Source organism: Lithobates pipiens, unplaced genomic scaffold (assembly GCF_037356315.1).
Source record: "Lithobates pipiens isolate NorthernLeopardFrog02 unplaced genomic scaffold, aLitPip1_a1.2 Scaffold_8, whole genome shotgun sequence".
NCBI lineage: Eukaryota > Metazoa > Chordata > Amphibia > Anura > Ranidae > Lithobates > Lithobates pipiens.
In genome coordinates, this window is record NW_027507903.1 from 256,738,262 (window position 1) to 256,759,332 (window position 21,071).

At 44.0% G+C, this 21,071-nt stretch overlaps 1 protein-coding gene across 1 annotated transcript in view; it reads left to right on the forward strand.

The window, feature by feature from the left end:
• DCN (decorin) overlaps positions 1-21,071 on the forward strand; it is a 59,208-nt gene that overhangs the window by 20,954 nt on the left and 17,183 nt on the right. The window contains exons 3-5 of the mRNA XM_077470886.1: positions 39-151; positions 1,084-1,297; positions 2,812-2,925. Of these exons, the coding sequence (XP_077327012.1) occupies positions 39-151; positions 1,084-1,297; positions 2,812-2,925 (441 nt within the window). The remainder of the gene's footprint in view (positions 1-38; positions 152-1,083; positions 1,298-2,811; positions 2,926-21,071) is intronic.

Genomic DNA, 21,071 nt, shown 5'->3' on the forward strand with positions numbered 1-21,071 from the left:
CAAGCACAATAATGGTTAAACATTTCATTTTCTTTCAGGACTGGATCAAGTGCCGAAAAACATTCCTCCTGATACCACTTTACTTGATTTGCAGAACAACAAAATCACAGAAATTAAAGATGATGATTTTAAAAACCTCAAACAGCTTCATGTGAGATTATTTTAATATTATTTATTACAGCCTAAAAGTTAAAGCAGTTAATGCTCTGAATAAGAGATATGCTTAGAATGAACAGTCTGCATTTAATATGATTTAGGCTATGTTCACACTGATCCGACACCAAAGTCGTACGAACAGGATGTGACTTTGATCCAACCATGCCAGGTTCTTTGAGTCTAGTATGGGTTTTGAGGGAAAACCCCAAGCCAAAATCCATAGCAGACCCTTATCCAAGCGTGCAGCCCGGCAGGTCTGGAAAGGGGGGGTTAGCGAGCCACCCCTGGACCATAACAGGCTCCTAGCCCCTCACGCCAAAGCACCTTGTCCCCAAGGGCCTTTTCCCATCAACCCTGGGCGGTTATTGGGGGGGTCTGAGAGCAGAGGGCTTATCAGAATCTGGAAGCTTTCTCCTTCCGGTGATGTGTTCTTCCTCCAGGCTTCTCCTTCTCCCTCCGGTGATGTATTATCCTCCAGTCTTCTCCCTCTGCTACTGTCTTCTCTGCCGCCGACTCGGTCCTCGCCCAATTCTGGCTCCCACCATTGTGTCATCTGAGATGTCTACCATCCGGTCACGTCACCATGAGACTTTGCCCCTTGTGACGTCTTGTGATTTTGATTTTGACATGTCATGCAACTTGTGCTCTGGAAGTCATAGCACATGTCGGATCAGTATGAACTGGCCCTTAGTTATGACCTAGAGTAAATTACCACTGCCATTTGTCTCATTTACATAATCTGCAATCTTCCCCTTCTCTGCAAAAGTATTTGCTACACTGTAGATTTCCCAACAGCAAAAATAACAGTTTGAACACACAGAAATGGAATGCTAGGAATGAAAAAAGTGTGAACAATGATAAAATGACTATCAATGAATGACATATTCTTCAGCAAGTTTCTAAAAGTGATTTGTATCTTTTTTTCAGGCATTAATCATTGTTAACAATAAAATCAAGTCAATCAGTCCTGGTGCTTTTGCTCCTCTGACAAAACTGGAACGACTGTACTTATCAAAAAATAGCCTAAAAGAGCTTCCAACCAATATGCCAAAGTCACTTCAGGAATTACGTGTGCATGAGAACTTGTTAACAAAAGTAAAGAAATCCGCGTTTGATGGGTTAAATAACATGATTGTCATTGGTAAGTCATTATTAAATGTGTGCCAGTATGCCAAAAAGCCCCTGAGTTGAATGAACTATTTTAACAGAAAGGTATCGATCGATCAACTTGCCGGGTTTTACCTGTGACTATCGCTAGAACAGTGTTTCTCAACTCCAGTCCTCAAGGCGCACCAATAGGTCATGTTTTCAGGATTTCCACTATTTTGCACAGGTGATTTGATCAGTTTTCACTACCTTAGTAATTACCACAGCCATTTCATCTGAAGGGAAATCCTGAAAACATGACCTGTTGGTGCACCTTGAGGTCTACGCTAGAGGCCGCTATAGCTGCTAGCAATAATTACTGTCTTCTCCTGGGGGAGAGGCTTGCCCACCAACCCCCCCCCCCCCCTTCGGGGAGAAGACAATGGCCCGCAGAAGGATTCCCGCATCAACACTGTCTGTGTTGATGGGGGAAACCATCAAATTTCTTTTCTGCAACCCGTGGATGCAGGAAAGAAATGAACTTCGTGTATAGCAGGCCTAATAGTGACTGCTTATCAAATGCAGTTACTATTCAGGTATTCGGGCCTGAATGCAATAGCCTTTAGTGGAGATTCCACTATCCACTCTGTTAGTGTAAATGGGGGAATAGACTGTTTTCTTGTTCAGCTTGCAAAAGAACAAAGCTGTGCATGATGGCCTGAACTGTACAGCCAGTTCTACACAGTATCTGATCTGCAAAGAATCATACCTTTAAGGAATTCATACAGTCATGATTCATGAATTAAATGTATCTGCAGAGTGATGCCTCTAATGCCGCCTACACACAAACAGACTTTTTGACGGACTAGGTCTGACGGAATGAATCGGTTGGATATTACGATCGTGTATGGGCTCCAGCTGACTTTTTCAAAAGTCTGACAGACCTAGAATTAAAACATTCAAATCTTTCGGATGGACTTGAATCCGGTCGAAAAATAAGTTTGTCCAGTTCGTCTGTATACTAGTCCAACGGATGAAAACTGACGCTAGGGCAGCTATTGGCTACTGGCTATGAACTTCTTTATTCTAGTTCGGTCGTACGTCATCACATTCAAATCCGTCTGACTTTGGTGTGCTTGGGTCGGGAAGACTGTCGGACCTAGTCCATCGAAAAGTCCGGTCATGAGTATGCGGCATAATGGTTCCATAGAGGGTCTGATAAATCTAATATTTAGTCAATAGTAGCAGATATACCATATATTATTTAATCATTCTGTAATTCTGAAGTTGACTGTTAACATGAACTTTTTTACATTTCTGTTCATTGGGTATTGTTCTATTTTATTTTGCGAAACGGTTAAAAAAAAAAAATCTCATCTTCTACTCATTCTAAAGAGAACACTATAAAATGTCTACACTGTTTGTGGGAAGAATAATAACACGAACATAAACTTTATTGGCCGTTTTGTGTTATGTTTTTAAGGTACATTGAAGATAGACCGTATGTGTTTGCAAATTCCTACAGCTACTGAGATAAATTAAAGAAAGCTGCATTATTTTTTTTTCCAGAACTTGGCACAAACCCAATAGAGAGTTCTGGGATTGAAAAAGGAGCTTTTCAAGGCATGAAGAAACTATCCTACCTCCGAATTGCAGACACTAATATAACCAGCGTTCCTAAAGGTAAGAAGAACAAAATATTACATTTGGTTTGTATGTACAGTATTATGTTTCTGGCAACCCAAACAACATCTTAAAGTATATATAAACCTTGACAATTAATCAGATCCATCTATCTACAGTTGACAACGCATCTTCATTCAAGACAGCCATTGCTGTCTTCAACCAGGAAGTTTTAGTTAAAGATTAACCATACATTTAGTACTGCAATATTTTATATTATCTCTCTCCTATCTCAACAGCCCCCAAGTCTTATATCTGTCCTCACTCCAAGATCTTTATTGTGCAGCCTGTACAGCTATCCTTTATACATTGCCTGTGAGTTATTTACTGAAATTAAACAAACTTAAAACCAAACCCCTGTCTTATATTATTGTAATGTTTAATGCAGGGAATTACTTATCTTTTTCCTTGATCTTGTGGCAGCCGCCAATCTTCCTTGCACCCGTCCTGTAATGTGGGTGTAACATCATCACATACAATGCAGGACCAGCTGTGGCCACTGGTCCTGTACTTTAATTGATGATGGTGATGGGGTTTGAGCATGACCAAGAGAACAGGAGTCACTTCATGGGACTGGTCACCTATCCTGGTGTGGAAGAAGCCTACAGGAACAAGAAAAAAAGATAACTAAGTATCTGCATTGTGCCCTTACTAGACTAAACAAGCAAGTAGTTCTTGAATATGTACATGGAGAGGCGCAACAAAATGATAATTTTTTTTTTTAGAACTGATTCAAATTCAGCATTTAGAGCCAACAGGTGACCATTCCACTTTGTTGCAAGCACTACAGTATTCGCTGATATTATAGAAATTATGGCTGACATTATAGTATAGCATGCACAACCTAATTAAAGGATTTTTTCAGGACCTTCTTAACCACTTCAGCCCTGGAAGAATTTACCCCCTTCCTGACAGGGCCATTTTTTACTATATGGCACTGCGTCGCTTTAACTGACAATTTCATGGTCATGCAATGCTGTACCCAAACAAAATTGACGTCCTTTTTTCCCACATATAGAGCCTTATTTTGGATGTATTTGATCACCTTTGCGGTTTTTATTTTTTGCGCTATAAACAAACAAAGACAGACTATTTTGAAAAAAAAATTATTATTTTTTTTACTTTTTGCTATGATAAATTTCCCTTAAAAAATATAAAAAAACTAAATTCTTCATCACTTTAGGCCAATATGTATTCTTCTACATATTTTTGGTAAGAAAAATCGCAAAAAGCTAAATTGATTGGTTATATATAGTGTCTACAAAATAGGTGATAGGTTTATGATAGATTTATGGCATTTTTATTATTATTTTTTTTTTACTAGTAATGTCGGCAATTCGTGATTTTTATTGGGACTGCGACATTGCGGCGGACAGGTCAGACACTTTTCACACTATTTTGGGACAAGTGATATTTATACAGTGATCAGAGCTTTAAATAGTCATTGATTACTGTAGAAATGTCACTGGCAGGGAAGGGGTTAACACTAGGGGGCAATCAAGGGGTTAAATGTGGGTCCTAGAGAGTGATTCTAACTGTGAGGGGATGGGACTGCCTGGGGGAGGGGACCGATTTTTGTTCCTGAGCAGTAGGAACAACAGATCGCTCTCCTCACCACTGACAGAACAGAGATCTTTCTGTTTACCGGCCACACGCACGGGCTCCTACGTCACGTGGCAGGTGCTCGCCCTATCCTCCTTAAAGTGCCCACCATACAGCTAAAGCGATTCATGCAGGAGTGCCATTCTGCCAACGTCAATCAATGGTGGGTGGTCGGCAAGAGGTTAAAGAAGACCTGTACACTGGAAATGCCCAAACATGCAAGCAAAGGGCAAAGGACTAGACATCAGTATAGCATATAGACTTACTACATTAAAGTGGTTTTAACCCCCAAAACAATACATGTAATATATTGCAATCTACCAATCATTAGATGTGGTGGCTGCATCCATTTTTGTTTCTTTGGCTTCTTTCCCCTCTGTTTTAATCTCGTGATCTGGCCGGTAACACCTCCTGTATTAAAGATTCAACTCTGGATGAATGAGAACAGGATGCACAGCAGACAACAACATTGCCAGTCTTGGGGGGGGGGGGGTAGAGTTAAATGTATGAGCATATTTAAATACACTAACAAACTGAACTCAAACTCCAGCTCCCTTTTTATACCCATTTACAGCAAACCGTTTTTTTTTCTGTTTTGGGATAAATATTTTACATAAATAAATACAAGCTTATCATTTTAAGCACCTCTGCCATTGTTAAAGGGTTTGTCTCATCCATGTAAACTGATACATTTTGCTGGGGAGCCTGTGCTTTTGAAAAGCAACAGACTTGTTGACTGGATCGCTAGATGAAAATCGAAGAAAGCAAGCTTAAAAAAGAAAACAAATGCAGTCATCACATCTAAATATTGGTAAGCAACAATGTAATAAATGTTTGCTTTTGAGTTTAATAATGCTTTAATGATTTATTATGCCTTGTTCCACACCGTATCTGTGTGTGAATGCAGCCATCCAAATAAAGGAACAGGACTGAGCTTCCCCATGTTAGAACTGTCCCCCAGTAAGTTGAGAGAAATGGCTAATGATGCACTGCTCCTCTAAATAGTGAACTGATGTGATAATGAACAAAATAAAGTGAATAAACAAGATATCTAACTAAGTGTTCAAACATGAATTATGTGTGTGTGTAAACAATATAATAGCAACAATATGATAGGCGGGGTGAAGACTAACCTTAACATAGGAGACAGGGGGAATGAAGACCCAGGCCATTCTTCTCTCTGTTCTCCTCCAGGCTGAACAGGAAGTGTGTCTTGAGACATGATTGGCCGGTGTGTGCCCTGAGACGGGTCTGCTTCCTGATTGGCCGGGAGGAGAACCAGGTAGACAATAGCAAATATTAATTTGCTATTGTCATAAACAAATGGGTGGGCTCAGGGCGCAGTGCCCACCCTTTTTTTAATAACTAATTAGAGCCTTAGGCTCTAATCGTGTGCTTCAAAAACAAAAAAAAACCCATTGGAATCCATGGGCTCGGCGCCCTACAAAGAGGCCAGGTGCATGGATTAGGGAGGCGGCACCCCTGAGCCCCAAATGGACAGGCCATTTGTGATGGGAATAGTATGGGCAAGGCATTGCCATTGTGGCAGGTCATCATGGTGCAAGCGCTACATAATTGTGCAGTGCTCATTTCTTCTATTCAGCTCTGTGCTACTTTAACTGGCAGTTGCTCGGTCATGCAACATTGTGTGCAAATTAAATAATTTTTTTCACACTTTCTTTGGTGGACACTATTATTGCTTATACCAGTGATGATCACTGTTATAAGCAATAGTTTGCTGTCATGAATGGCTTTCTCGTTTTAACAGCTGTAAGATGGAAGAGTGGAAAGATATAAAGCAGGGGGCAGTTTTTCTGGCATGCATCAGCTATCCTTTTGTTATGGTCCACAGGTATATTACCAGGGAAGAGGCATGATTACAAGATTTGACTGCATGATTAAGATGCTGCTATGGTGTAGTGTGACTGATTAGTATTTTTTTATTTTTTATTATCATGGTGAACTAACCCTATAAATATATATATATATAAAAAAAAGCCCCAAATTAGAAAAAAAAACACCACCCTTTTGAAACATAAAAAAAAAATGCTCTGGAAGGGATAGCAGCTAAAAGGGACCTCTGACCATAAAATGTAAGTAAACCTCCTATCGTTTTCAGGCAAGGAAGCTGCCGTCTTCTACAACTGCCATAATGCTTCACATGTAATCAGTTATGACACCAGCCATTGGATGGTTTGACAGTTTGGTTGAGAGCACAACCAATGGGAGTATTACATTTCTGGCACGTTTTTTGAAACTGGTAAATAGATGGGTTTACTTCCACTTTAAGTCAAGCAGAAAATAAAATGAAAGACATGAAATCACCAATTTGTCACCTTTCCCTCTTCTCCCTACAGCAGTTTCCAATACACTGCAATGAGGTGACTGGTTTATCCCCCCACCCCTTTTTTGACTTTTGACCCTTATAAATCTGTTGGCCATAATTCAAAGGATATACAGTAGTGGTGGTTTAAAAATAATACATCCTATTGTGAATCTACACATACATTTACCAGGGCCATGAATTTAGAAATGACAGGATGTGCCTTGAATAGTGATGGATGAACTTCCGACGGGATGTTTCGCGAACGCGAACCGTGAACGCGCCCGATAGTTCACGAACCGTTACGTTCGCGGCGGGCCCCATTGACTTCAATGGGAGGCGAACTTTACAAACCTACAGGTCATATTTGCAGCCACAAAATAATTACTAGCTGTGCACACATAGTCCCACCACGTGGCCAATGACATAACACATGTATGAGGTGAATCTGGGATCGACAACTACAAGCATTCTTTTTTTATATGTGAAATTGTGACAATTCAGGACTGTGGAGCACATGAAGGCAATGGGGGAGAGGAAAGGTCAGGGTAGGCAAAGAAGAGGGTGCAGGAGATGATCACCAGCACCGTGATATAGAGCACTGACACCTGCACCGTGATAGAGTGATCTGACACCAGCACCGTGATAGAGAGCACTGACATCAGCACTGTGATATAGAGCACTGACACCTGCACCGTGATAGAGTGATCTGACACCAGCACCGTGATAGAGAGCACTGACACCAGCACCGTGATATACAGCACTGACACCTGCACCATGATAGAGTGATCTGACACCAGCACCGTGATAGAGAGCACTGACATCAGCACCGTGATAGAGAGCACTGACATCAGCAGCGTGACATAAAGCACTGACACCAGCACCTTGATATAGAGCACTGACACCAGCACCGTGATAGAGAGCACTGACATCAGCAGCGTGACATAAAGCACTGACACCAGCACCGTGATATACAGCACTGACACCTGCACCGTGATAGAGTGATCTGACACCAGCTCCGTGATAGAGAGCACTGACATCAGCAGCGTGACATAAAGCACTGACAAGAGCACCGTGATATACAGCACTGACACCTGCACCGTAAGCAGCCCCAGGAGGAAGTCAGCATAGCACAGGGATGGTGGGAGCCCCTCATAATGAGCATATCACAGGGGATGGTGGGAGCCCCTCATAATATGCACAGCAGAGGTACAGCCCCAGGAGGAAGTCAGCACAGCACATGGATGGTGGGAGCCCTTCATAATAAGCAGCCCCAGGAGGATGTCAGCATAGCACAGGGATGGTGGGAGCCCCTCATAATAAGCAGCCCCAGGAGGAAGTCAGCACACCACAGGGATGGTGGGAGCCCCTCATAATGAGCATATCACAGGGATGGTGGGAGCCCTTCATAATGAGCATAGCACAGGGATGGTGGGAGCCCTTCATAATGAGCATAGCACAGGGATGGTGGGAGCCCCTCATAATATGCACAGCAGAGGTACAGCCCCAGGAGGAAGTCAGCACAACACAGGGATGGTGGGAGACCCTCATATTAAGCAACCCCAGGAGGATGTCAGCATAGCACAGGGATGGTGAGAGCCCCTCATAATAAGCAGCCCCAGGAGGAAGTCAGCACACCACAGGGATGGTGGGAGACCCTCATAATAAGCATAGCACAGGGATGGTGGGAGCCCCTCATAATGAGCCAAATGAAGAAAGAAGGTCTGTGTGCTCGATTATACATGGTCTACTGGTCACATGTGTTGAATTCCTCCGAGATCCATGCCTCATTCATTTTTAGAAATGTGAGGTAGTTAACACTGTAGTGAGCTAGGCGAGTACGCTTATCGGTCACGATCCCCCCCGCTGTGCTGAACGTCCTTTCGGACAGGACACTGGACGAGGGGCAAGCCAACAGTTCGATTGCAAATTGGGCAAGCTCTGGCCAGAGGTCAAGCCTGCCCACCCAGTAGTCCAGGGGTTCATCACTCCTCAGAGCGTCCACATCGGCCGTTAACCCGATGTAGTCGGACACCTGACGGTCTAGGCGTTCCCTGATGCTGGATCCGGATGACACCTGTCAATGGGTCGGCTGAAAGAATGACCTCATATCAGAAGTCACCAACACATCTTCAAACTGGCCTCTTCTTGCAGGCGCTGTTGGATTGGTACCCGCAACTCCTTCTCTGGGAGTGGGAATTGCTCCTCTGCCAGCGCACGCAAAAGCAGAATTCAGCATTTCTCGAAGCAAGGCCTGGAAGTGCTCCATTCTGACAGCCCTCTGTGACGGCGGTAACATTTCCACCATTTTGTGTTTGTACCGGGGGTCTAAGTACGTTGCCACCCAGTACTGGTCCTTGACCCTTATGCTTTTTATACGGGGGTCCCTATTAAAACATTGGAGCATGAAGGCCCCCATTTGCACTAAACTGGAAGCGGTGTGGTGGCCTGGCTCCTGCTCATCATCCAGGATAATGTCGTCCTCTTCATTCTCCTCTCCCCATCCACGCACAACAACAGGGATCCGAGAAAGGTTTAAAGCATGCTCTTCTTGCTCCTCCTCATCCGCCCCGGCACCATCCTCCTCTGACTCCTCTTCAGACTCCTGTTGTTGACTTGTCTCAGATAGAGTAGGCCCCCCTGGGAATTCATCCAGCATTGCGACTTCCTCATCTTCCCGCTCCTGCTCCTTCACAGCTTGATCAATGACACGACGCAATGCACGCTCCATAAAGAAGGCATAAGGTACCATGTAACTGATGGCGCCATGGCTGCGACTGACCAGTTTGGTGATCTCCTCAAATGGCCGCAGAAGTCTGCATGCGTCGCGCATGAGCAGCCACTGGCACGGTGAAAAAAACCCAGCTCCTCAGAACCTGTTCTGCCGCAGAGTTCATACAGGTAGACGTTAACTGCACGTTTCTGCTGGAGCAGCCTATCAAGCATATAGAAGGTTGAGTTACATCGCGTCGGGCAATCGCAAATAAGACGTCTGACCGGCAGATTGTGTCGCCGCTGAATGTCAGCAAGGCGAGCCATGGCTGTGTAAGATCTTCTGAAATGGGCTGAGATTTTCCTTGCCTGCCGCAAGATGTCCTGGACCCCAGGGTATTTGACAACGAATCACTGCACAACCAAATTTAAGACGTGTGCCATGCATGGCACATGCGTCACTTTGCCCTGTTTCAATGCGCTAAGCAGATTGGAACCGTTGTCACACACCACTTTACCAACTGTCAAATTGAGCGGTGTTAGCCACTGATCTGCCTGTGAACACAAAGCTGAAAGGAGTGCCGGGCCAGTGTGGCTCTTGGCTTCCAGGCACAACAGACGCAGCACGGCATGGCAACGTCTCACCTGGCATGTCGAATAGGTTCTGGGAAACTTGGGCGGCGCAGCGGAAGAGACCCTAGCAGCGGAAAAGGAGGAGTCAGCCGAGGAGGAGAGGGAGGAGGATGGAGTAGGAGGAGGAGGAGAAGAAGAGCTAGGCCTGCATGCAATCCGTGGTGGTAAAACCAAATCTACATGGGTGCCACGGGTTACATGCTTGACGGCTGTCAGAAGGTTCACCCAGTGGGCAGTAAAAGTGATATACCTTCCCTGCCCGTGTTTGCTAGACCACTTGTCTGTGGTCAGATGTATCTTGGCACCGACACTGTGTGCCAGAGATACATTCACTTGCCGCTGAACATGGCCATATAGCTCTGGGATGCCCTTCTGTGAGAAATACTTCCTTCCTGGGACCTTCCATTGTGATGTTCCAATGGCCACACATTTTCGAAAGGCCTCGGAGTCCATCAGTTTATATGGCAGTAGTTGGCGGGCTATCAGTTCTGACAAGCCAGCCGTCAACCATTGGGCAAGAGGGTTATCCGGCGTCATCATTTTTTTACGCTCGAACATTAGGCCCACAGAAGACTGCCTTTTTGCAGAAAAACATGAGCTTGGCGTGATGGAAGGTGGAGTGGAGCACAATTGTGAGGAGAGAGGAGAAGGAGAAGTAGAAGATGAGGCTGGACGGTGAGAGCCTGGAGTGTGGCTTTGTGTGTTCTGTTGCTCCCACTGGGCTCAGTGATGGCAGCTCTTGTGCCTTAAGGCGGTCGTCCCTAGGTGAGTGTTGGGCTTACCGCGACTAATGCGTTGACTGCAAAGATTGAAGATGGCAACACTATTGTCAGCAGCGGACACGTTAAAAAAAGTCCACACTGCGGAGCCATGTGCCTGCGTCCTGGGAGCGCCAGATGTGACCCTACATGGTCGATGACTCGCTCCTGATACATTAGCAGTCTGCTTTGTCCCTCCCGTGCAATGTAAGTTATTCCTGCTTCTCCTCCCTATCTGCTGGTCCATATCTCCCTCTGAACTCCCCTCCGCTTCCTCTCTTGTGGGCACACACGGGACATCACTAGCCACGTTATCATCGACGCCACCTTTCCCACCGCTATAATTAGAGATCTCGTAGTAGGCAGCAACACCGGTGACCAACCTCCTCCTTGGGCTGATCTGGGTACTGTCGTCAGACTGCTGAGTGGCGGTTGTTGCTACCTCCTCTTCCTGATCCAATGCCAAGAGTGGCTGCGCATCAGAAATGTCTTGATATGGATTGGAAAATAATTCCTGTGACTCAAGCGGAAGGTATGTGGTGGTGCTGGTGGTGGTGTTGTTGGTGGTAGTGGGGGTGCACATAGCAGAGAGTGAAGAAGAGGGTGCAGATCGAGAGGATGAGGAGGGTGCAAAAGAGTAAGGCTGAGTGAGCCAGTCAACCAATTCTGGTGCTTCCTTTGACGTAATTGCACGCACCTTCTGCAATTTCCCACTTTGGCTCAAGCCTGTTGCTCCTGCCCTACCCCTACCACCCCTGCGGAAGGGCCTGTCTCTTCCTCTGCCTGTCATTTTTTAAATGACCCTTTGACAAAACTCTCAGTCCCTATACTGATAAAGGACTGCTGCAGAATAGGGCAGCAGTCAGCAGTAGTGCACCTCAACCCTATATATTGTGGACCTATACCAGTCCTTAAGGATTAGCAGACTGTACCTCACTCAACCCTATATACTCCAGTACGCTATATCTTACCAGTCCTTAGAAGGACCTTTGTGGAACTAGTAGGTTGTGATTAGCAGACTGTACCTCAGTCCCTATACTGATAAAGGGCTGCTACAGAATAGGGCAGCAGTCAGCAGTAGTGCACCTCAACCCTATATATTGTGGACCTATACCAGTCCTTAAGGATTAGCAGACTGTACCTTACTCAACCCTATATACTCTAGTACGCTATACCTTACCAGTCCTTAGAAGGACCTTTGTGGAACTAGTAGGTTGTGATTAGCAGACTGTACCTCACTCAACCCTATATACTGTAGTACACTATACCTTACCAGTCCTTAGAAGGACCTTTGTGGAACTAGTAGGTTGTGATTAGCAGACTGTACCTCAGTCCCTATACTGATAAAGGACTGTTGCAGAATAGGGCAGCAGTCAGCAGTAGTGCACCTCAACCCTATATATTGTGGACCTATACCAGTCCTTAAGGATTAGCAGACTGTACCTCACTCAACCCTATATACTGTAGTACGCTATACCTTACCAGTCCTTAGAAGGACCTTTGTGGAACTAGTAGGTTGTGATTAGCAGACTGTACCTCACTCAACCCTATATACTGTAGTACGCTATACCTTACCAGTCCTTATAAGGACCTTTGTGGAACTAGTAGGTTGTGATTAGCAGACTGTACCTCAGTCCCTATACTGATAAAGAACTGCTGCAGAATAGGGCAGCAGTCAGCAGTAGTGCACCTCAACCCTATATATTGTGGACCTATACCAGTCCTTAAGGATTAGCAGACTGTACCTCACTCAACCCTATATACTGTAGTACGCTATACCTTACCAGTCCTTAGAAGGACCTTTGTGGAACTAGTAGGTTGTGATTAGCAGACTGTACCTCACTCAACCCTATATACTGTAGTACGCTATACCTTACCAGTCCTTATAAGGACCTTTGTGGAACTAGTAGGTTGTGATTAGCAGACTGTACCCCAGTCCCTATACTGATAAAGGACTGCTGCAGAATAGGGCAGCAGTCAGCAGTAGGGCACCTCAACCCTATATATTGTGGACCTATACCAGTCCTTAAGGATTAGCAGTCTGTACCTCACTCAACCCTATATACTCTAGTATGCTATACCTTACCAGTCCTTAGAAGGACCTTTGTGGAACTAGTAGGTTGTGATTAGCAGACTGTACCTCAGTCCCTATACTGATAAAGGACTGCTGCAGAATAGGGCAGCAGTCAGCAGTAGTGCACCTCAACCCTATATATTGTGGACCTATACCAGTCCTTAAGGATTAGCAGACTGTACCTCACTCAACCCTATATACTCCAGTACGCTATATCTTACCAGTCCTTAGAAGGACCTTTGTGGAACTAGTAGGTTGTGATTAGCAGACTGTACCTCAGTCCCTATACTGATAAAGGGCTGCTGCAGAATAGGGCAGCAGTCAGCAGTAGTGCACCTCAACCCTATATATTGAGGACCTATACCAGTCCTTAAGGATTAGCAGACTGTACCTTACTCAACCCTATATACTCTAGTATGCTATACCTTACCAGTCCTTAGAAGGACCTTTGTGGAACTAGTAGGTTGTGATTAGCAGACTGTACCTCACTCAACCCTATATACTGTAGTACGCTATACATTACCAGTCCTTATTAGGACCTTTGTGGAACTAGTAGGTTGTGATTAGCAGACTGTACCTCAGTCCCTATACTGATAAAGGACTGTTGCAGAATAGGGCAGCAGTCAGCAGTAGTGCACCTCAACCCTATATATTGTGGACCTATACCAGTCCTTAAGGATTAGCAGACTGTACCTCACTCAACCCTATATACTGTAGTACGCTATACCTTACCAGTCCTTAGAAGGACCTTTGTGGAACTAGTAGGTTGTGATTAGCAGACTGTACCTCACTCAACCCTATATACTGTAGTACGCTATACCTTACCAGTCCTTATAAGGACCTTTGTGGAACTAGTAGGTTGTGATTAGCAGACTGTACCTCAGTCCCTATACTGATAAAGGACTGCTGCAGAATAGGGCAGCAGTCAGCAGTAGTGCACCTCAACCCTATATATTGTGGACCTATACCAGTCCTTAAGGATTAGCAGACTGTACCTCACTCAACCCTATATACTCTAGTACGCTATACCTTACCAGTCCTTAGAAGGACCTTTGTGGAACTAGTAGGTTGTGATTAGCAGACTGTACCTCACTCAACCCTATATACTGTAGTACGCTATACCTTACCAGTCCTTATTAGGACCTTTGTGGAACTAGTAGGTTGTGATTAGCAGACTGTACCCCAGTCCCTATACTGATAAAGGACTGCTGCAGAATAGGGCAGCAGTCAGCAGTAGGGCACCTCAACCCTATATATTGTGGACCTATACCAGTCCTTAAGGATTAGCAGTCTGTACCTCACTCAACCCTATATACTCTAGTATGCTATACCTTACCAGTCCTTAGAAGGACCTTTGTGGAACTAGTAGGTTGTGATTAGCAGACTGTACCTCAGTCCCTATACTGATAAAGGACTGCTGCAGAATAGGGCAGCAGTCAGCAGTAGTGCACCTCAACCCTATATATTGTGGACCTATACCAGTCCTTAAGGATTAGCAGACTGTACCTCACTCAACCCTATATACTCCAGTACGCTATATCTTACCAGTCCTTAGAAGGACCTTTGTGGAACTAGTAGGTTGTGATTAGCAGACTGTACCTCAGTCCCTATACTGATAAAGGGCTGCTGCAGAATAGGGCAGCAGTCAGCAGTAGTGCACCTCAACCCTATATATTGTGGACCTATACCAGTCCTTAAGGATTAGCAGACTGTACCTTACTCAACCCTATATACTCTAGTATGCTATACCTTACCAGTCCTTAGAAGGACATTTGTGGAACTAGTAGGTTGTGATTAGCAGACTGTACCTCACTCAACCCTATATACTGTAGTACGCTATACCTTACCAGTCCTTATTAGGACCTTTGTGGAACTAGTAGGTTGTGATTAGCAGACTGTACCTCAGTCCCTATACTGATAAAGGACTGTTGCAGAATAGGGCAGCAGTCAGCAGTAGTGCACCTCAACCCTATATATTGTGGACCTATACCAGTCCTTAAGGATTAGCAGACTGTACCTCACTCAACCCTATATACTGTAGTACGCTATACCTTACCAGTCCTTAGAAGGACCTTTGTGGAACTAGTAGGTTGTGATTAGCAGACTGTACCTCACTCAACCCTATATACTGTAGTACGCTATACCTTACCAGTCCTTATAAGGACCTTTGTGGAACTAGTAGGTTGTGATTAGCAGACTGTACCTCAGTCCCTATACTGATAAAGGACTGCTGCAGAATAGGGCAGCAGTCAGCAGTAGTGCACCTCAACCCTATATATTGTGAACCTATAGCAGTCCTTAAGGATTAGCAGACTGTACCTCACTCAACCCTATATACTCTAGTACGCTATACCTTACCAGTCCTTAGAAGGACCTTTGTGGAACTAGTAGGTTGTGATTAGCAGACTGTACCTCACTCAACCCTATATACTGTAGTACGCTATACCTTACCAGTCCTTATAAGGACCTTTGTGGAACTAGTAGGTTGTGATTAGCAGACTGTACCCCAGTCCCTATACTGATAAAGGACTGCTGCAGAATAGGGCAGCAGTCAGCAGTAGGGCACCTCAACCCTATATATTGTGGACCTATACCAGTCCTTAAGGATTAGCAGTCTGTACCTCACTCAACCCTATATACTCTAGTATGCTATACCTTACCAGTCCTTAGAAGGACCTTTGTGGAACTAGTAGGTTGTGATTAGCAGACTGTACCTCAGTCCCTATACTGATAAAGGACTGCTGCAGAATAGGGCAGCAGTCAGCAGTAGTGCACCTCAACCCTATATATTGTGGACCTATACCAGTCCTTAAGGATTAGCAGACTGTACCTCACTCAACCCTATATACTCCAGTACGCTATATCTTACCAGTCCTTAGAAGGACCTTTGTGGAACTAGTAGGTTGTGATTAGCAGACTGTACCTCAGTCCCTATACTGATAAAGGGCTGCTGCAGAATAGGGCAGCAGTCAGCAGTAGTGCACCTCAACCCTATATATTGTGGACCTATACCAGTCCTTAAGGATTAGCAGACTGTACCTTACTCAACCCTATATACTCTAGTACGCTATACCTTACCAGTCCTTAGAAGGACCTTTGTGGAACTAGTAGGTTGTGATTAGCAGACTGTACCTCACTCAACCCTATATACTGTAGTACGCTATACCTTACCAGTCCTTATTAGGACCTTTGTGGAACTAGTAGGTTGTGATTAGCAGACTGTACCTCAGTCCCTATACTGATAAAGGCCTGCTGCAGAATAGGGCAGCAGTCAGCAGTAGTTCACCTCAACCCTATATATTGTGGACCTATACCAGTCCTTAAGGATTAGCAGACTGTACCTAACTCAACCCTATATACTCTAGTACGCTATACCTTACCAGTCCTTAGAAGGACCTTTGTGGAACTAGTAGGTTGTGATTAGCAGACTGTACCTCAGTCCCTATACTTATAAAGGACTACTGCAGCAGAAGGGCAGCAGTCAAGTATAATATTCTTTCTATATTTGGAAGAAAGAATATTATACGTGTACAACCCTATTACCATACCAGTCCTGAAAAGGACCTTTGTGGACCTAATAGTAACAGCTAATAATTAAACTGACTGTCGCTCACTGCTACACACAGCTTCCTGTCTGTCCCTATTTAAACTGACAAAACACAGGCTGCTGCAACAATAACTTGAATAGCACTCAAAACTATATCCTGTACTACTACTCCCTCTGTCTTATCTCACTAACTGTGCTGTTATCTTTATTGTCATTGGTTTGTATGCGTTTTCTTTCTCTCCTTTCCCTCAGAGGTTTTTTTTATTTATTTTTTATTTTTTTGGTTTTGTTTTTACATTCTGCTTAGGGAAAATTGAGTACTGTCCGTGATACTTTTTTTATTTGCACTAACATACAATTTTTCAGGACAAGCTTTCGGGGTATGTCCCCTTCTTCAAGGTCCAAGCAGTACTCTAATACGCTACAATCACATTAAGTACATTCTGCTTAAAAATGTGTAAATCAGTACCGCTTGGAGCTTGAAGAAGGGGACATACCCCGGAAGCTTGTCCTGAAAAATTGTATGTTAGCGCAAATAAAAAAAGTATCACGGACAGTACTCAATTTTCTCTGTAAAAATACCCTAAAATTTTGAGGCAGGTTAGCTTACTTGTGAACACATTGGATTAATTTACTAAAACTGTAGTTGTGCATGGTAACCAATCAGGATCTAACGTCAGCTTGTGCAATTAAGCTTTGACAAAAGAAAACTTGGAAACTGATTTCTATGCAGAGCTGCTCCAGATTTTGCACTCTCCAGTCTTAGTAAATCAATCCCAATGCTAATAATCTCTTGTAGAAAAAGCATCCATGGGAACAGGTTCAGTTTGCAAATGCAAAGCTATAATAAATGGTGCTGAGTTGCTGGCCTTGGCTTTGTATAAACCAGAAGTTAATTTTGATGACCATTGAATTTCCTATGAGTTAGCTGATTGGCAGCCAGTAAAAGTCTTTTGAGGACATTCTAATGTTAAACTTTCTCGATTTCTACAGCTGCTTGAAATGTCTGATCCATTTATTGGCTGACCAGTAAGGGAGTTTCCCTAAATGTGTCTGCATTTGTGACCAGGCAGTTTGCACCTGTGTTTTTCATTCTAGGGTGTCACTCATTTCTATACAAATGGCACTCACCAAGGACAAACACTACAAATCTACATTACTTTAATCTTTTCACTGGGTAAAAAAATTAACTTCTTAAAATCATTAAGTGAATTTAGAAACTTAGAAGTTCAATTTTGTAATGCCAGCTTCTTTTTTTGTCCATTACAAGCATCATAGGGCCAGCTTTGCTTATCTCTCTTTGTACTTTAGCAACACGATGCAATGCATACGGTTCTGTGTATTACATTTGAACTCTAGGCAAACAGCTAAATGCACAGATGAAATACATACTTAACCTCCCTAGCGGTAATCCCGAGTCTGGCTCGGGTTGGGATTTTCATTACAATAGCGGTAACCCCGAGCCAGACTCGGGTTTGCACCGCTCGATGCAGGGGAGGACACAGGGATCGTTACTTACCTTGTCCCCTGGATCCAGCGATGTCCGCCGCGCTGTGTGATCGAGCCGTCCTGCGCTCGATTCACAGTGCCGAATGCCGCCGAGCTCCGTTCCCTGCGACGTTACGACGCACGGGAGCGGAGAACGGCGGCAAATTCAAAAAAGTAAAAACACACAAAACACACACAGCACTGTAATCTTACAGATTACAGTGCTGTAGTAAAAAATACACACCCCCTTTGTCCCTAGTGGTTTGTGCAATGCCCTGCATGCACTTTTATATTATAAATACTGTTTTTACTGCTTGGAATTTGGAGATTGTCCATAGCAACCAAAACATGTCCCTTTTTCAGTTTTTTTTGGATTTGATTACATTATTGAATAATTTTTATTATTCTTTATTATATTATAAACTTTATCATACCCGGGATGTCCGCTAGACTCTGGTTTGAAGAGATTTCAGAGCGTTATTCCTAAGAATTACAGGACTACAAAATAAAAGCCAGATTTCCATGCAAAATAATTGTACCGCTTTCAGCACCTAATTCCAGACTGAATCATACCGCCAGGGAGGTTAAGAAGTTTCAGCTGCCAAAGGATTTATATTTCTGTTCATTGATTTTCAAAATTTACACAGCTCTATTACAGGGCTCCAAATTTTAAGTCCTGAGCCACTAGCCAGGCCTTAAGATAAGATACTCGCCACCAGTTGCCCCACCCAACCCCTACCCTGCCCTGCCCATAAGTCTGCCCCTAAACATGCTCTCGTATAATATCTCATGAAATGACACTGGTAAATATTTTATGCAGAAGTAAGTTGCAAAAATAAATATTAACAACAACTTTAATAAAAATTAACATAATGCATATCAGTACCCATTAGTGCAGCCTATCAGTGCCCATCAGTGCAGCCTTATCAGTGCTCATCATTGCAGCCTCAAAAGCGCAGCATATCAGTGCAGCCTCATTTGTACCCATCAGTGCAGTTTATCAGTACCCATCATTGCTGCCTCATCAGTGGCCATCAATGAAGCCTATTAGTGCCCATCAGGGCAGCATATCAGTTCTACCTTATCAGTGCAGCCCCATCAGTACAGCTTATCAGTTCAGCCTCATCAGTGGCCATCAGTGCCGCCTCATCAGTGGCTATCAGTGCAGCCTATCATTGCCCATCAGTGCAGCCTTATCAGTGTCCATTAGTGCAGCCTTATCAGTGCCCATCAGTGCAGGCTATCAGTGCTTATCTGTGCCCATCAGTGCAGCCTATCATTGCCCATCAGTGCAGCCTATCAGTGCCCATTAGTGCAGCCTCATCAGTGCCCATCAATGCAGCAGGGAGGAATTGGGAGGATCTAGCAGTGGGATCACACAGAGTGGGGATCTCCCGCTGTGACCCAGCTTGATTATGAATACCCAGCCACTGTAAAACAAAGTCCCACCTCCTGGACTAGCATTGGGCCAGTGGGCTATCATAGAAACTGGTCCTGGACACGGGACTTTATTTGACAGGGTCGGCTATTCATATACAAGCTGTGTCTCAGTGGGAGATCCCCACTCTGTGTGATCCAGCCACCAGATCCTCCTGACAGTTTCCTGGCTGATCACTTCTGGAGCAGTGCAGCCTCTTTTACAGGGCATCTGGGGGGCAGGGAGTCTCCATCTGGGCCGCTCTGATGGCCGCATTGCTTCTGCCAGAAGAGATCAGCCAAGAAACTGTCAGCCCAGTCCTTCCCTGCTCCACACTCGGCCTCTGCTAAGGCAACCAGGTGAGTGGAAATTTTAAAGGCTGTCTATTACATACCACAGGCCTGTCTGACAAGGCAGAAAACCTGATTTTCCTCTGCAGCAGTTCAGTAACACTTACAGGTCTTGTCCCTCCCTTCCCTGTAAATAGAGAAGCAGCAAATAAGAAGTCCACTTCTCTGTAACTCTTCACTCTTTTCCTTTTAGTATTATCCTGCACTTTGACACAAAAAATTGGATCCTTGTGCTGCTTCTCTCTTCTTCACTCTGAGCTCTGCTGCACAGGGTTTGCAAGAGGCTAAAAGCAGTTTATTTTTTTAGCAGAATTAAAACTGAACTCCAGGCAAATAGCTCAAAACACAGATGCAATGGGGGCTGTTGTACCTGTCAAAGGTTTTGTATTTTACTGTTTCCAGTTCTGTGATTTATACAGCTCTGCTACACAGCACAACCCTGTCTGGCAGGGCAAGAGACAGTTTTTTTTTCTCTGCTGGAGTGAAATAACACATATAGGTCCCTTGCCCCTCCCCCAGTCTAGGACTTGAAAGTGAAATTAATTGTAGTAGACTGATAACCTCATTGGTTATTCAGCCTTAAGCTTAAACTAGTTATAGAATCCAAGACCAGTAGGAAAAGGGTTAATGAAAATAACAGAAGCTGCATATAAACTCTATTGCAATAAACAGGTTCACCTACTAACTTACAGCAAGGTGACAACTACACACATTCATCATATCACAGATTTAGTTAACTGGTATAGCGCATGTATGAGATCAATGATTGAGATATACATATACACTCACCAGCCACCTTATGAGGTATTCCTGTTCAATTGCTTGGTAATACAAATTACTAATCAGTCAGTCAATATCATGGCAGCAATTCAATACATTTAGACATCTAGACGTGACAAAGGCAACTTTCTGAAGTTTTAAATGAGCATCAGAATAGAGAAGAAAGTGGATTTAAGTGACTTTGAACATGACATGGTTGTTGGTGCCAGACTGGCTAGTCTGAGTATTTCAAAAACTGCTGATATATTGGGATTTTCATGCACAACCATCTCTAGGGTTTACAGAGAATTGCATAGAGAAAATATCCAATGAGCGGCAGTTGTGTGGATGAAAATGCCTTGTTGATGTCAGAGGTCAGAGGAGAATGGGCAGACTAAATCGAGATGATAGAAAGGCAACACTAATAACCACTTGTTACAAGGTATACAGAATACCATCTCTAAATGCACAACACATCAAACC